Below are 18115 nucleotides of genomic sequence, written 5' to 3'. Positions count from 1 at the left end.
ATCCCCTTAAAAACCTGAACGTACATATTTTTCCAAATGGACCGAAAAATGTCAAATAAAACCATTATCCAAAGGATAGATCCCTTGTAATCCAAAGAAAGAGATGACAAAGAGAGAAGAGCTTCAGGAAATAGAGGACAAGTACACAGAAAGAAAATAAAGCAATAAAATTGTCGATGGTTGTAATCTTAGGACAAAAAAAGGAAGACTAGAAGAGAAGATGATTCCTAAGCCAACATTCACATGCTATAGAAGTTCTGTAACATTTAGTATTTTATAAAGCAAGCCACACATGGGACCCAACCAATGACCCTAAAAGTACCTAGAAACAACTAACCATCTTTATGTAACCACCATTATTGCACTCTCAAACCCATGGCTCCATCTCATCGTTTTGTTTGCAAAACTATTAGTCCCTGATCATTCAACAGCGAATTGATAGAGGGCAAATAAAACACTTGGCTGATGCTCTGACACTGAGCCAAAGAATACAGATTTGACCCAACTTGACTAAGATTCAAAATGGATTTTTCCTTGCAAAGCAGAGTTGAAGCTCACGCTTTCTGTAGAACAGAACTATGTGTGTGTGTGTGCTTCTTCTAACATTCAAGAAAGTTTGTTAACAGTAACAAATCTCTGCAGCATGAATTTAGGCGCACTTGGACCTGTTCAGCCCGTTAGATCAGAGACAAGTGTTCCACTGGATAGGATTTTCTGCCCAAGCTTTCTCAACTACCTAGTCAAACCATTGACCATATCAAGCAAGTGGAGTTGGCATTGGCAACAGTATGTTTATCTGATAAGAGTGAATCAAGCTGTAACAGTAAACAACACAAGTGGAGAATAAGACCTATGCTTTATTTAAACATTTTACCCGTTGATGTAGGTTGAACCATCGGCCGTAGGATTTATCCATACACCAAGGTTATCCCTTTGAGGGCATCTGGCCACTCACACTAACAAAAACATGGTTAATTACAGGTGGTCCAATCTAACAAGAGATGACAAGCACTAATGCTGCATTTGTTTACGATACAAACGCTGGTTCGATGTAAATATTTACTCTGGTCCAGTTTTTCCACTTTGCTTATGGTGTAAATATGTTGCCAAAATCAATATAAATTTGTGGATGTGTCAGAATTTCCATCGATATAAGTGTCAAAGTTTATCAAAATAAACTCTTACACTCTTTTCTATCAATGCAAACAAGCCTAGTCGTTTGTACACTTTAAAGGACACCTCGAAAAACTCCACCAGAAAAGCAACTACAATGGTGAAATCCAATCTCAATCATTTTCCATAGAAGATCTCCAAACCCACAAATCAAACCAATGATCTATGACACCAATGGTTCCTTGCTACACAGGTGGCTTCTACATCCACTTCCCTTGATTTCTTGGAAGGCAAGGGATTTCATAATCAATTCCTCTTATTTTTTTTTGGAAGAAATCAAGATGGTAAATATTAGAATCTCCAACAAATGAACGATTGAACTCTCTTTTTCAACAACTGAACCCTGCTTTTGGAGAGAGAAAATGCAAGAGAAGGGAGAACGAAATCCAATGGTTGCAGCTAGCAGGACCGAGTGGGTTTCTAAGAATTTCATTCTATAGTCAACACCAATCGTAATGATTCATTTAGATTGCATCTGGAGTCACTAATCAATTTCAATCTGTCACAAAAGACTGCCGAAACTCACAGAGGTTCTTTTGTTGAAGTTGTAACTTGTGAATTGATTAGATTTTGGTTTGGGTGTTCGTGAAGAAATCACCAAATTTCATGAACCCTATTTACTTGTGAACTCTGCTTCTCAGTAAAAATCAAATGCTGTTCAGTTTGAGAACTGAAACTCTCTTTTTGGATATTTCTTATAAGCCCATTTGTCTAAATCAAAACAGAGCCAAGGCACACTGGTCAGAACTAAAATTGGAACTGTATATTTCCGACAATGCAGTTGAGTTTCCAGTTGTTTCATGTTGTAAACCAAACGCTCACAAAACTGCATCATTAAATGCCAAACAAAACGAGCACAAAAGAAAATCGAAATCCGGTTCCATGTATTCACTTAAACCAGACAAGACATCATTTACAGCATGCAAAATTGTATTTGCACTGCAACCAAACGCAGCCTACGGGAAAGAAGAAAAGTAAATCGGTTGAATAGAGTAAAGGGACCTCTGAGCAATAGCATGGGTGACTATGTCCAGCTCTGCAGACGTTCGTAGCCAGGTGGAATCATTTTACTCAATGGAGTTTAAGATAACTTTGGAAGATGGAAAACCTAAGAATTTATTACACGAACCAAAAATTAGGAGGCTTCCACTCGAACAAAGAAGGCTCTTAACCAACAACACTACAGACAGACATGATACAAAAGCAAGTTTGATAAGTACCATTATCGTATTCAAGGAACAAAATGAATCGGAACCAAACAAACCGGAAACATGCAGAAGCAGGTTCCATTGTAAAACATCAAACATAATTTACTGAAGAAACAGAATTTTGACAATAGATGACAGTATCATACAGAAAATCCCAGAATTTACAGAAGACGGGTCATCCACAAGTATTGAATTCATGGTTTTTCCAAAGAGATGATCAGCAGGGTTGTTTATGGGGCCATTGTACGGTCATGGCATATGTCACTCCTGGCCAACGTACCTAGAAATTTGAAAGTTCAACTCTGCAGACGGGCGGCTAACATACAGAGCAAGCACCATTATGAATCACCTCTAAGCTGCATCAAGACCGACATGAAGGAAGAGTAATGCCTCCACAACAAGCAGCTATAATAATGTATAGCAAGACAACTATGAAACATGTCAACATGGCCCTGCAATTGAAGAGGAAAAGATTCATTCATGCACATCCAACCAAGGGGCTCATTTATACAAGATTTCCAAGGTGCAGCCTGCTTTTTCAATAGGCCAGAACCTTCTACATGTTGTTCATGCATACAAGGATGAGCCCTGCATCTATCCAAATCTATTAGAAAGAGGAAAGAGGGGAGGTGACGACCACAAAGCTCACACGGACCTCCTCCTCCCCTCATTTCTCACGCATGTGGTTATTCATTTTTAATTTAAATTGTTAAAAATACAATAAATCAAAGTTAAATCTCTCTTGGTTTTAATTGTCTACTCTAATAAAATTATTCTTAAAACTCTCTCTCTCTCTCTCTCTCTCTCCAATAGTTAATGTTTGTAACATCTCTCCTCCCCCATTAAATCCATCTTTTCTTCTTAACCCCTTTTGGCCCTCTCTAATAAAGTAAGGGTACACATTTAATAGGTTGAGTTAGGTTAAGGGCCAAACCAAGACCAATCCTAAATATAGACCTATCCTGGACCTAAACTGATGTTAAAACCCAAATTTGACTGCAGCTTGGGCTGACTTGTGGAGTTTGACAAATTTTCGATGAACCTGAACCCTGATCCAAACCCAACCAAATTTCTATTTAATCCCATGCATTGCATGGGTTTACTTGCTAGTATAATTTATATCCAAAAGCCAAGGAGATCATGATTCTCCATGGACCATGGTATAATGTCTTAAAAATGGCTCATGAATGCAAAGCATATTCATTTAGAGCAAATTAATCTCATAAAAGGGATATATGGGTACTCACAAAAGCTTGGCATTTTTCATCCAAAGAGCCCGGCGGAGGCGCCTAGATTGTTTTCTGAAGTGAAAAGAACTGTCTTGCATTGTTGCAGTCTTGTCAACAAGAAGTTCAATCTTGTCACCTCTCTCCAGTATCTTTTCAATATTCTCCACCATGATAGTACGTATCTGAATATCAAGTTTTAGTTGCTACCAGTGTAACAAAATGCAAGTCTGCATAGCAGATCTAAGACAACACCATTAGCAAAACAGATGGATAACTAGATTAAGTGCTTCAATAACCATGCAATTTAGGTTTTTGACAGCAAAGTCAGGACTTTGGTTGGGAGAAAACATGTCATTTACGAGGTCTGAGCTAAACAATTTGGAGTGATATTGTAGGGCATAGAAGAAAAGAAATAATAAAGAAGAATCAATTTCAAGGTAATGTACCTAAGAAATAGAGATTAGTTGTTACTTTTTATTATGAGTAAAGCATAAGCCTGCACAATAGATCTAAGGCACCACCATATACAGAACAAAGAATAACTACATTTCAAAACTAGGCAATTTAGAGATGATAACCAGAATGGCTTTTTAGATAACAACAATAAAATCCTTCACAAGTTTTTGAATAATCTCACTCTCACAAGGTGATACAACAAAATCTAGATGGCATAAAAATCTAAAGAAAAACAATTAATAGATAATAAATGATAATCCAGCAACAACAGATACTTGCCTCACCAACTTCACCTCTCACACGGTTAAGAGTATCTGCACTGGGATTACTGGAGAAAAATTCCATTTGCTGATGTAAGACCCTCGAAAATTCGTCATTCATTGCATAAGCAGGTGCAGAATGAGCCACCCTGCCATAGTTTTTTATAAATCTCATGTGGATATCCTCCAAGTAAGAAAATGGAATTCTTCCTGGATTATAAAAATCGAATGTAAAGCTGAACTGTTGAAGTCATCAAAGCAACAAAGAACTGAGAGAATAAAGTCCAGATCACAAGGGGATATCAACAAACCATAAAGAAAGACAATCATCTAGCCTATTTTTGTGAATGAAAAAACTGAATAAATGAAAATATGTTAAAATTAAAATCTTTGGAAAAGACCTGAAGTCCATCATAGAGAAGCAACTGGAGCATGGTGAAATCAAACAATAGGGTTATCCTAGCAGATGTCATGCATTCAATTCCATGCTTTAGGGGGTTCTGATTTAGGTATCATGTGAAATTTGCACAATTTAGAAACAAAATTTGATTTGGTATCCATTTCCACAATTTAAGTATATCTTCATCTCTTTCCTGCCTTCTCCCCTTGTGGAGGCGATGAAACTAAATTTTTACTAAGTTTATGCCAAACCTCAAGAAAGCATTACCTCAGCTATTTTGTATAAAGCTTGAAGCAGCTTTAAGAGAGATTGCTGCTCAAAATGGAACTAAGGCTCCATTTATTTGCAATGCAAATGAAATTTACACTGGTGTAAATGCTTGGGATACAAATGAGCTAAGTGTAAATTCTGGTTTACATTTGCTTCAGGCTTGACTTCGTTTTATTTGTTTGTGAGGAGTGAAATGGGAAGTAAAATGATGTGATCCCCACTTCATATCAAAGAGAAAGAAAGCAGGAGGAAGGTTGTTTGTTTGGGAGGAGTAAAATGGGAAGTGAAATGATGTAATCCCTACTTTATATAAGAGGAAATTAAGGTAGGAACAAGGTGGTGCAAATTTTACATCAATTTCTAGGATGCAAAATTTGCAAGCCAATGGGTGAAAATGAGACAATAAGTGCAAAATCTGCATCAGGTAATTGTGCAAATACTAGTCACATACAAACAAATGCAAACGTGAAGAGGGTGGAAAATTTGCATCCAGTTCAGGTTTGAAGTGAAGATAAATAGAACCTAAAGAAGAAAATAAAGAATACAGAGAATAGAGGGAATGAGGGATAATGGGCATAATATTATTACCCAGCCCAATCTCTAAGCAGGAGACACACTCATCAGAGGGATAGAGATGATAGAATCCAACCATTAAATCCCACAAGCAAATCGTACAGCAAAGCTTCCTTTCTTGCTAATATGGCATCCATAGAATTTGCTGAACTTGCAACCAACCTGATATGAAACCAAATTGATATTCTGATAGTCTTTTCACATGACTCACTGGCATCTGGTAACTGATGAAATAGGAGGTGAAAGCAGAATGCTAAAAAGATTTTAAATTTGAAAATGTCTCATTCAGCATTTCAGCAACTCAAAACCTACCTAATTGCTAATGATGAAGCACAGGCATTGGGGTGATTATTTGACCCCTAAAGGTTTTATCATATACCAGCAATACCACCAGATTTAAGCCCTTTTCAAGTTTGGAATCCTTTCAACATTCCACCTTCAGCAGTTATCAAATGGCCCACAACCCCAAGTGTGTTCAGTTCATCCTCGCCCAATTTCCATGGTATAATTTATAAGCTTGTTAATGAACTTTTTTTTTTTTTTATATATGCTTGCTGATGAAACTTTGTACATCTTCCATTCTTGCATACAAATATCAAAGTGCTTTTCCTCCATCCTTTTTGCATTTTCTTTGCCATTATAAATTTATGATCTTATTAAAATTTTGTCAACCAAAAAACTATCAACTCAATTCCTTAGCATTTCTGATTGGCTGCTCAGAAGGGGAATGCATCTTCCTAGTATCTTGTACCCTTTGCGCAATGAGACTTCTGAATCCTCCAATCACCTTTTTATCCATTGCAGGTTTTCTTCCCAACTGTGGGAAATGGCTTGGTGCTTTGGTGTTCAGTCCTGCCTACCTGAACCAGTCCTTCAACTTCTGCAAGGGTGGTTCCTCAAGGGTTTGAATGCTAGGGGTAAACTGTTTTGGAGGATTTGTCCATCTGCTATCCTGTGGGCTCTCTGGAAGGAAAGAAACAGCTGAATCTTTGATAACAAATGTTCTGGTGTAGCTTCAATAAGAAACAAGGTTATGGGCTTTTGTGTTCCCGGTTAAGTGTGTACAAAGGGCTTTCAAGGGTGTCCAGCATTTCTCTTTTTGCAAGCTGGACCCTTTTTAGTTGAATCTTTTTGTATATTCCCAATATACAGGCTCTCATTTTACATGGGCTGATGTTATTGGCTTTCACTCATATTTTAATACAATACAATACTTTACCTGTTTCAAAAACAATGCATGCATTTAATTTATTGGGATACATCTGGCCCTAAAGCCCTTCTATACAGGCTGGAAGAAGGGGCAAATCCATGAGGAAAGAAATCGGTTTTCTCCTGATTCCTTATCAAATAGAAACTTCATAATTTCAGGTGTTTCTAGTTTTGGTGATTTGAGCCGTCTAATAGTTATTTTCTAGTTTGTTAATGCATCAAGAGTCAGGAATACGGTTATTATATTTGTTTGTTTTTGTCTGTGTTAAGAGGTGCCGAATAGGGGTAGTTTAGTCTTCTTCTGTTTATTAAGTAACTTGCTTATGTGGCAGTGTTATTAGAGTTACTCTGCCCCACACTTAAGTAAGGTCATTTCTGTCTTTGTAACTATGATTAGAACCTAATATAGATTAAGGGGGTCGACTGAATGGGTAATCCATCAGATTTTCGACAGACCCTTCTTTTTCTTCTTCTTCTTCTTCTTCTTCTTCTTCTTCCTGTTCGGACTACTGTAACAACAGTCGAAACATGGTATCAGAGCAATGCTCCTGACCTAAGTCAGTTGGTAAAGCAACTCAGCACTGTTCGTGACTCTTCACCTTCGTCTCTGACCAGTCGATGGAGAGAACTAGTTCGCCCTAGGTCAGAAATAGTACAGCTTGTCTCTCTGCTGCGCATAACCTTCTTCAACAAGGAAAGTGACTTCAGTAGTGAATGGTTGATTGATATTCTCAAAGGAAGGTCAGTTCTTTCTTCTTCTAGTGTTACTTATATTTCTGGGTAGAAACCCTACAAGAAGCTGTTGTACTGAGTAGAACCTAGAGAACTAGGTTCATTGTTGCCCTAGGAAGGGCTGTGTGTGCAGTAGCCGAATGTGTAGGGCTGTTGTAAGTTGTTGTGTAATAGCCGAATGTGTAGGGCTGCTGTAAGTTGTTGTGTAATGCCCTCTTGATACGGTATAAGGTAGAATGCAGTAAGTTGTTGTAGGGCAGTAGCCGAGTGGTATAAGGTAGAATGCAGTGACCTTGCCGAACTCCTTGTGGTTGTGTAATGTCCTCTTAAGTGTATTAAATAAGTCTGAACTGGGTGCAGCAGATTTGGTTGTGTTGTGGTGCTTGAGTGGTTGTAAGAGGGCCTCTACTTGTGATTAGTGAATGGTAAACTGATGCTTATGTGGGACATAAGTGTGTGAAGTCAGCAGTAGTGTGAATAAGAACAAGTGTGTGAAGTCAGCAGTGGTGTTTAGAGGCTGCAATAGGGGCTGAAATATCAAACTGTGAACAACATCAATCAGCTTGTAGCTGAGAAGTAAAGTTAAAGACAACCGTGAAAAAGGCACAATGGCAGCAATAGGAGATGGCTACAATGATCAGAAACCTAGTGTAGTAATTTCTTCCGACTACCTAGGAGTACAAATGATCTCAATTAAGCTAAATGGGGAGAGCTATGTTCCATGGGCTAAATCCGTGGAAGTTTTTCTCAAGGCAAAGAAGAAAGCAAAGCATGTTAGAGATGAGAAGCCACCGGTTGACTCCCCAGGGTTTGATGATTGGGAACAAGAAGATGCTCAAATCATGACTTGGCTGTGGAATAGTATGGAACCCAAAATCAGTGCCAACTTCATGTTCCTTGATACGGGTAAGGATATATGGGAGCATGCTAAGAAGCTATATTCTAGACAAGATAACACAACAAGAGTATATCAGGTGTATCAGGAGTACTTTGATTTACAACAAGGAACCAAAACACTAGAAGAGTACTATGCCTGCATGAAGAATATAAGGAATGAACTCAATGTCTATCATCCCCTTACTCCAGATATTCAAGTTCAGCAACAGCAAAGGGAGTAGCTAGATGTTACAAGATTTTTAGTGGGGCTGAAGTCGGAATATGAACCGGTTAGAGCTCAAATATTGGGGGGCTCTACTCTTCCTACACTTGAGGAAGTATTCTCAAGACTTCGTAGAATTTCTTTGGGCCAGACAGAGAACCCCACACAGTATGATAGATCAACACTTGTGACAGTTAGAGGTGGTGGACATAGTACAAGAGGGGGAGGTCATTTCAGAGGGGGCCGTGGCAATCCCATGATTGGTAGGGGTGGTCGTGACTCAGGGGGAGACCGTGGCAGAGGAAAAAATAACTCTACAAGGAAGTGTACTCATTGTGGTAGGGATGGACACACAGTGAATTTCTGTTATGATCTACATGGCCCTCCCTCTAAATGGTCTAATCATGCTGTAGCAGGCAATGTTGCTATTAGTGATTGTAAACTGGCAGACCTAACTCCTTCCACATCTACATCTACTTCTGGGAGGGAGATGGTGAGTGTTCCGCGTGATGAGTATGAACGGTTCCTTCAAACTACTTCACAGCATACCACTGCCACATATGCCCAATCAGGTATCGCTTGCATGTCATCTAAAACTCCTTCCTGGATTATTGACTCTGGAGCCTCAGATCATATGACCGGGACTCCAGGTGTGTTCTCTTCTCTTGCTGAAACCTCCACACCACAAACTGTTACACTTGCCAATGGGTCCTCATCTCCCGTCTGTGGTGTTGGTAATGTTGACTTGGCTTCTGTCCCTTTATCATCTGTTTTATACGTACCTAAGTTTCCATTCAATCTTATGTTTGTTAGTAAAATAACCAAAGCTCTTAACTGTTCTGTTACCCTCTTTCCTTCCACTTGTGTTTTTCAGGATCTCAAGACGGGGAAGAAGATTGGTGGGGGGCATGAAGCTGGTGGATTGTATTACCTTGACGGCGGTGGATCTTCAATTGCACTTCAGACTTCCCTTACTCCTCTACAATGGCATTGCCGACTGGGACATCCATCTCTCAAGGTCCTCAAGATGTTGGTTCCATCATTGAATCAGTTGTCAGTTTTACAATGTGAGTCATGTCAGTTTGGTAAACACCGTCGTGTGTCCTTCAGTCCAAGAGTTGAGAGTTGTATGTTGAGTCATTTTTCTTTGGTTCACTCAGATGTTTGGGGCCCGATCAAAATAGAGTCTTATAATGCGTACAAGTATTTTGTCTCCTTTATTGATGATTGTTCAAAAATGACATGGATTTACTTAATGAAAGAAAGAAGTGAATTATTTTCCATTTTTCAAAAATTCCATGCTGAAATACGCACACAATTTGGTGTTCCAATCAAAGTTCTCCGTTCAGATAATGGTCGTGAATACTTTCTTACTGCATTTCAACAGTATTTAGAACAACATGGCATTATTCATCAGACCTCGTGTGCTTTCACCCCTCAACAAAATGGGGTGGCTGAACGGAAGAATCGTCATCTTCTTGAAATTGCTCGGTCTATGCTTCACCACATGCATGTCCCTAAACGGTTTTGGAGTGATGTTGTACTCACTGCATGTTTTCTCATTAATTGGATGCCCTCTTTTATTCTTCATGGTCGGTCCCCCTTCTCCATCTTGTTTCCCACTTTATCTCCGTTTCCATTAACTCCTCGTGTCTTTGGTTGTGTGTGCTTTGTTCATAATCTGGGTCCTGGAATAGACAAGCTAGATGCACGCTCAATTAAATGTGTCTTCCTTGGCTACTCTCGGACTCAAAAAGGGTACAAGTGTTACAATCCTATTGCCCGAAAGTGCTATGTCTGCCCTGATGTCACATTTTTTGAGTCTGTCCCCTTCTTCTCCAGTCATGAAGCACCCTTGTCCTCACCCTTACCTCCTCTTCCTCTTCTTGTCAGTGATTCAGTTCTAGAGGCTGTTGTTGGAGTAGACCCATCTCCTCATCCAGTGCAGGTCACCACTGAACGACCACCAATCCGACAAGTGTATACACGTCGAACGACACCGACCCCTCCTCCAGCTTCTACCTCATCTGCGGATCCTCCCATGGCTCCTATTGCTGAACCTTCAGATCTTGACCTACCCATTGCCTTACGGAAAGGTAAACGTAGTTCCACACTCCATTCCATTTCCAATTTTGTTTCATTATCTCATATTTCTGCATCACATCGCCAGTTTGTTTCACTTTTGTCTTCTATTTCCCTACCTAACAATGTTCAAGAAGCTCTTAGTTCACATGGATGGTGGTGGGCAATGGAGGAGGAACTTTCTGCTCTTCAACATACTCAAACGTGGGAACTTACTACTCTTCCACTTGGGAAGCATGCTATGGGCTGTAAATGGGTGTATACTGTGAAATACTTGTCAGATGGTAGTGTGGAGCGTCTGAAGGCCAGACTTGTTGCTAAAGGTTACTCACAGGTGTATGGTGTGGACTATATGGAGACATTCTCACCGGTGGCTAAAATTGGTTCCGTTCGTGTCCTAATTTCCTTGGCAATTATGTATGATTGGCCTCTCCTTCAACTTGACATAAAGAATGCCTTCCTCCATGGTGATCTAGTGGAGGAGGTATATATGGAGCAACCACCTAGGTTTGTTGCTCAGGGGGAGGGTGGTAAAGTGTGCAGGCTGAAGAAAGCAATTTATGGGTTGAAACAATCTCCATGTGCTTGGTTTGGGAAGTTTAGCGAAGTGGTGAAGAGTTTTGGAATGAAGCAATGCCAGGTTGATCACTCAGTGTTCAGCTATGACTCAGAAGCTGGGAAGATTTTATTAGTGGTCTATGTGGATGATATTGTCATCACTAGTAGTGATAAATTGGGGATTGGCAAACTAAAGGTATTTCTGCAAAATCATTTTCAAACAAAGGACCTTGGAACATTAAAGTATTTCTTGGGAATAGAGGTTGCCAGGTCAAAACAAGGTGTGAATCTGTGCCAAAGGAAATATGTCATTGATCTATTGGAAGAAACAGGACTGTTAGGTGCAAAACCGGCTGGGACCCCTATGGAACCAAATGTTAAGTTGAGCAGTGATACAGGAGCAGTATTTGAAGATCCTGGAAGGTATAGACAACTAGTGGGAAAGCTGAACTATCTGACTATCACGAGACCCGACATCTCCTTTGCAGTCAGTGTGGTGAGCCAATTCATGCAGAAACCTCGTATACCTCACTAGGATGCAGTCCTTAGAATTGTGAGGTATCTGAAAGGTGCTCCAGGCCGTGGGCTATTGTATAAACCAAGAGGAAAACTTGAAGTAGTTGGGTATACAGATGCAGATTGGGCAGGCTCAGTGAGTGACAGAAGATCTACTACAGGCTATTGCACATTTTTTGGAGGAAATCTTGTGACATGGAAGAGTAAAAAGCAGACGGTTGTAGCCAGAAGCAGTGCTGAAGCCGAATATAGGGCCATGGTTCACACTACCTGTGAATTAGTGTGGCTGAGGAATCTCCTACAAGAAATTGGGTTTCACATGGATAAACCTATGAAATTGTACTATGACAACCAAGCTGCACTACATATCTCATCCAATCCTATTTTTCATGAGAAAACAAAGCACATAGAGGTTGATTGCTACTTTGTGAGAGAGAAGGTTCTTGCCAGAGAGATAAATACAGAACATGTGGGCTCCAATGACCAATGGGCAGATTTGTTTACAAAAGCTCTAAACTTAGGGAAAGTGAACTATCTATGTAACAAGCTGGGATTATATGACATATATTCTCCAGCTTGAGGGGGAGTGTTAAGAGGTGCCGAATAGGGGTAGTTTAGTCTTCTTCTGTTTATTAAGTAACTTGCTTATGTGGCAGTGTTATTAGAGTTACTCTGCCCCACACTTAAGTAAGGTCATTTCTGTCTTTGTAACTATGATTAGACTCTAATATAGATTAAGGGGGTCGACTGAATGGGTAATCCATCAGATTTTCGACAGACCCTTCTTCTTCTTCTTCCTGTTCGGACTACTGTAGCAACAGTCGAAACAGTCTGTTTTTGTTTGAAGTTCAGTGTTCTATTTGTATTGGGTGATGCCTCATCACCTAATTATCTCTGTATTTTTCATTTTTAATGAAATTTTCTTTTTTAAAGAGTCATTAGTCTAAAGAATTTTTTTGAGATGAAAGATAACAGATTTCATTAAACAAGAAAGGTACATGAGAGTATGTACAACAGGGAGCACATGCAGATTACAAAGGCATAACTCTCTCACTATGTAAAAATTCCCTATGGACTCCCGGTTTAGCCAACCAATCTGCTACAGGGTTTAACTCTCTAGGAATCCAGTACAGATTAGCATTCAAAGAGTCTTGAAGATCCCGTGCCTCGTCCAAACAGTGAGCAAGCCTCCAAGGTGTTTCTTCTCCCCAAGTCATCCAATGGTGTTTCTCGAATCTCCTTTGATGGCAAGGGAAGACAAGCCAAGATCTCTTGCAATCCAGAGCCCAGTTAGCACTGCTAACACTTCAGCCTTTGTAGAATCTGCCATCCCAATTGGGCCATTGTAAGCCCACAGTAAATTCCCATCCTTTCCCTTAAACACACCCCCAATCCCAGCTAAACCAGGACTCCCAAGGGCACTTCCATCAAAGTTCATGGTCATCTCCTCTTCTAAACTTGGATGAGGGAAATTTGTTGCTTTTAGAGAAGCTGGAGAAGAAAGCAAGATCTCCACTGTGCTTCTCTGAAGGTCATTCAAGGAGACACCTTTGAACACCTCTGAGTTCAGCACCCGAGTGTTGCACAAGTGAAAGATGTGAGAGATCAGTTAACCATAGTTTTAGCTTTATTGTTGAAGATTCTATTATTTCTCTCCTCCCATATCCCTCGCAAAACTGCTTGAACCACAATGTGCCAATACACTATTCCTCTCTTACCAAGGTCTCTTCCTTGCCATTGGCAAAGGAGGTCTTCAATATGTTCAGGGAAGACCCAGCTGCATCCTACTAGGTTTAGGAAGAAGCACCAAATTGCCCTTGTTTCTAAGCAGTGTAAAAGAGGGTGCTCAGCAGACTCACCATTCTTTAGGCACAAAATACAAGTATGGGGGGAGATGCACCATCTACCTTTGTTTTTCCACTGTAACAAGTCACAAGCGTTTGTTTTTCTCAAACAAGCTTCCCACACCAAGAAGGATACTCTAGAAGGGACATGGGAGATCCAAATCCGTTTGGCAGGAAACTTAGAGGTGCTGACTTCTGAAGTTAGGGTCCTGAAAAAATATTTGGTTGAGAACTAAAAAGATTTAGTTTAAAGAATCTTACTAGAGATTTTTTAAAATTTTGAAATTTTGAAGATAGAATCACATCATTTTTCTTTGAGCTTATTTTACAGGGATAATGGATTGAAACTTGCCTCTTTTGCATGATTTTGTTGCCATTAGGCAGGTGATTGAGTTTATCTATCCAACGAGACCAATATTTTATAAATCTGATGTGTTTCAAGAGAGTTATGATCATTTTAGTAATAGGCTATCAGTCTAGGATAGAATTTTTGGTCTTTCTATTTCTTTGGATCACTCTTGGAATTGTGTTTGAATTTTTTACATAGCAGGATTGGTAAAGTTTGCTAAAGTTGTGTAAGGAGTTTTAAGTCCTTAGTAATATAAGGGTTTGCCTTAGTTTAGAAACGGTTAAAAGTTGCCATAAGCCAAATTCCAAGTCCAGAATGGAGTCTGTAAAGGGAGATCCTAGCCCTTATGTTGAGTCCATAAATAAAGTTATTATTATCAAAATTTTAGAGTTGAATTAATGGAATGAAAAGTATGTTTTCAAGTTACATGTGGGTAGGAGTGTGATCTTCTTCCTCTCTCTTTATAATTCAGATCTCTAATTCTCCTTTTTTCCCACCACGTGCATCCTAATCAGGTCAAGTAGGGTTTTTTTATACATGATCTACGCTATTGCCACAATGGGTAATAATGATGTGGCCAATCTGAGCTGCCCGACAGATTGGAGACCCTCTGGATTTGCTGAATGTTTAATCCTCCATCCACATCAGCCCTGTATCCTAAGTTGTATTGGTACCTCTGTCTTCATTTTTCTCAAAAGTTTACCAATTGGGTTAAGTAGGGCTCTATACATGACCTACTTTATTACTGCAATGGGTAATAATTATGTGACTAATCACTTAATAAGGTGGGAATTTTCTATGAGAGTCGAGGGAAGAGAAGAATAATCACTTAATAAGGTGGGATAGAGTGTGTAGAAGCAAGGAAGAAGGTGGATTGGGAATAGGAAATTTGATCTTGAAGAATACAGCTTTGTTAGGTAAGTGCCTGTGGAGATGGCCCTTGGAAAGAGGGATGTTGTGGCATGAGGTGATAGCTAGTATTCATGATCGTCAAATAATGACTGGGATGCTGGTGTTTCTCAACGGGCTAACTTTGACAACTCCTTGGAATGCGATTCATAGCATCCTTCCCCAATTTCTTAACTTTGTCAGGTATGATGTTTGCTCAGGGAATTCTGTACTCTTTTGGGAACCTAACTACAACCTCAGAACTAACATCCCAAAAACAAAATAAAATAAAATACTCTATGTGATTTTGATAGTCAAAAAGTGAAGTGTGTCAATAAGCTACAAGGTAAAGTAAAGATTCCATTTACAAGAAAAAATCAGATATAAACTATGTTACCCAAATATGACAAGGGCACACCAACATAGTATCCAATACTAAACAATTAAGTATCTGACACAGTACAGAACCCTTGTATAGGTACCCAAATATCATAGAATATAAAATGTCAATAATTCCATACAAGTGAAAAAACAAACAAGATAAGAAAAAGAATGCAAGTAAAAAAAGGGACATAATGTGCAGGATCCTAATAATTACTTGCAGGCCCCAGCCCTTTTTGATGGTAAATAAAAATATTAGAAGAAAAATAAGATAAAATCTCAGGTGAAGAGAAATCATTGAGACAAAAAAAAAACAAAGCCCGTGTACATACAAGCCCATGACTTCCTAAAGGTAATCTCTTTTCAATTATTAACATTATAAAAACCACATGAAATTTAAAGTGAAACAAATACAAGCAGAAATGCCAACAGAACAAGAGGAACATAGGCTGATCACAGAAGAGTAGAATAGAGTTTTTTTATTATATCAGCAAATGATTTCATTAAAGATGAAGATTAAAGTTAATACAATTGTTGAAGATACAAACACCCTTTGGTAACATTTTACAAGTTTGCCCAAAAAAGATTTTGCCTGTCAACTCCCTGTTTAGCTAATAAATCTGCTACCCCATTTGAGACCTTCTCACCCAGCTGAAATGTGCATTTAAATGCTTTGCAATAACATCAATTTCCCTGAAAGCATGTTTGTATTTCCAAGATGCTGCCTTGAGCTGCTTTGCCCAATGGATCACTAATTGCGAGTCGCCTTCCACTTCCAAATCTCTAACTTGGAAAATATATGTAGAATAGAGTTTAACCTAATTAAATAATTGAATAGAAAATAACTCGAAAAATATATGTAGAATTCCACAAACATGCAACCAAAAAAAAAAGTGGTATGACAAAAAATTCCAATATTCAGAATATATTAGATGTATTTGTTTTATGAAATCAAAGAAATTAAAAAGAAAATGAACCTTTACATTTTTCAATTTTCTCCAAATTTTAAAATTAACAAATATTTAGTTTTGATGAACAAATAGATTATAATTGATCTTTCTATTAGATTACAAGATCTTCTACTTGACTGCATATGGTGGTTTTTCCTGTAACTCCCATTTAGGCTTCTATTTTTCTAGTTTTGGAACCTGTGTTGTATGTGTTTTCTGGGGCACTTGGTAGCTTAATAGACTTTGTTTGGCCTTTTTATTGCTTATTTGAGTTGGCAGGACTAGGGGGCTGTTATTGCTTTTATGGAACACCAAGGTTCTCGTTTCTAAAATATTGTCACAAAACCTCCATAAACCCATAAAAGAATCATCCTTTCATACAAAAGCACAGATACACAGACTTAGCACAATCAAAAGGCTTTCATGGATCAATAGAACAGTGAAGTATTTATGTCATTCAATAAGAGATTACAAAAAGGCAGGTTGGCAGACGTGGCACAATCAAGAGGCTTTTACAAATATGAATATGTGGATTGAAAAATGGTTTCTAGGATTTTGCAAAATAGATACATCTATAATAAAGAAAGAAAAAAAAATGGCAGAACTATCAAAGAACATGAAAGATTCCTAAAAGACCATATTCATGATCTATAATATCATGCAATTAGGAATTAGGAAAGGCTGACTCTTGTTGACTTGTTTGTATAATAAGAAACGAAACTTTGACGATTCATAGTTCCTTATCCCACGGAAGTAATGAAATTAATGTGAGATTTAAAGGACACCAGGTTGAAGAATAAGAACAAAAATTCAGCATTCATTAAGAGATAGAGAACAAAAAATCAGAAGCCATTGAAAGTTTCACTTCTACAAAGCAGGCCGTAAAGTGCACAACTCCCATGATCTTCCCTCCCACCTGCTTAACCAAATATACAACAAAAACATTCCCATCTCAGTGTTCAGTGCAAATATTTTAACGTTCTAAACTAGGTCCTTCAAATCACAATTTAAACTTCAGTTCTATCAATTAAATCAATTGAACAGATTACAAACTCGAACGCAGTGGATAATGAAACCATACATAAGATCCCAATTCCACAATGACCAATCACAACAGTAGCAACAGAAACTCCATAGTCGAGCATGAATCATATATGAATTAAAATTCACCCCCAACACCGAATTCGTCTTCAGTAAATGAAACTGAAGGAAGAAAATATAAGAGAACCCAGAATTAATATCAGGCGAAACTCAAACTTTTAAAAAAATTGAAAGCGAACACTCACTTCCGAAGGTGTCGTTCGCCATGCATAGAAAGGTGAGACCATCCGAGCTCAGTATGTGAAATATATACCGATCTTGCGAGAAACAGAGTCTCGTATCAACTTCAGACGGCAATTTCTCCATGATCCTTCGTGCAACAGCGCCTGTGTTCCCAGAGACAGCGCTGAACTCAGACAGAACGATTGTCCCTCGCGCCACCACTGCGTAGAGAATCGCCATTATTGCAGAGCTTCGAGACTCCTACTTGATCACGGAACTCTCTTCAAAGATTCTCTAGTTTCTTTTCCGTCTTGGACGGATCGAAAGACATAAGTGGCTCCGGTGGCGAACGACAATCGACAGAGAGGGAGAGGAGGTTGGAAGTCGGAAAGGCAGCCTCCGTGGAAGACCCACTCTGTCACCGGAATGTCCACCGCCCCATTTTTTGTATTTCAATATTTTATTAATAGGATTTTCCGGTATCTTGTCTTTGCGGCAACATAATATTAATATGTATCTGGTATAGTTTCATTTATTAAATATATGTTTTGTATTAGGCGCGACATCAATAAACGCTGTTGTGGAAATTGCAAAATATGTAAATCAAAAATGAAATTGTTCCACTTAATACGAAAGAAATGGAGGTAGATGACAGTTCTTTGTTTGGGAATGAGT

At 38.8% G+C, this 18115-nt stretch overlaps 1 protein-coding gene across 1 annotated transcript; it reads right to left on the bottom strand.

Annotated features, from left to right (window-relative positions):
• Positions 1-2366: 2366 nt before the first annotated feature.
• Positions 2367-17953, bottom strand: LOC148847505 (vesicle-associated membrane protein 714-like). Its single transcript, XM_088949990.1, has 4 exons — positions 17464-17953; positions 4346-4536; positions 3629-3792; positions 2367-2833 (listed from the first exon to the last, which is right to left on the bottom strand). The coding sequence occupies exons 1-4, from the start codon at positions 17678-17680 to the stop codon at positions 2743-2745; spliced, it is 663 nt and encodes a 220-aa protein (XP_088806116.1). The 5' UTR covers positions 17681-17953; the 3' UTR covers positions 2367-2742.
• Between the last annotated feature and the right edge of the window lie 162 nt (positions 17954-18115).

This window comes from Nelumbo lutea, chromosome 6, assembly GCF_056320005.1.
Source record: "Nelumbo lutea isolate HS-2025 chromosome 6, American lotus-T2T, whole genome shotgun sequence".
Lineage (NCBI taxonomy): Eukaryota > Viridiplantae > Streptophyta > Magnoliopsida > Proteales > Nelumbonaceae > Nelumbo > Nelumbo lutea.
This window is presented reverse-complemented; position numbering and strand designations above follow the sequence as displayed.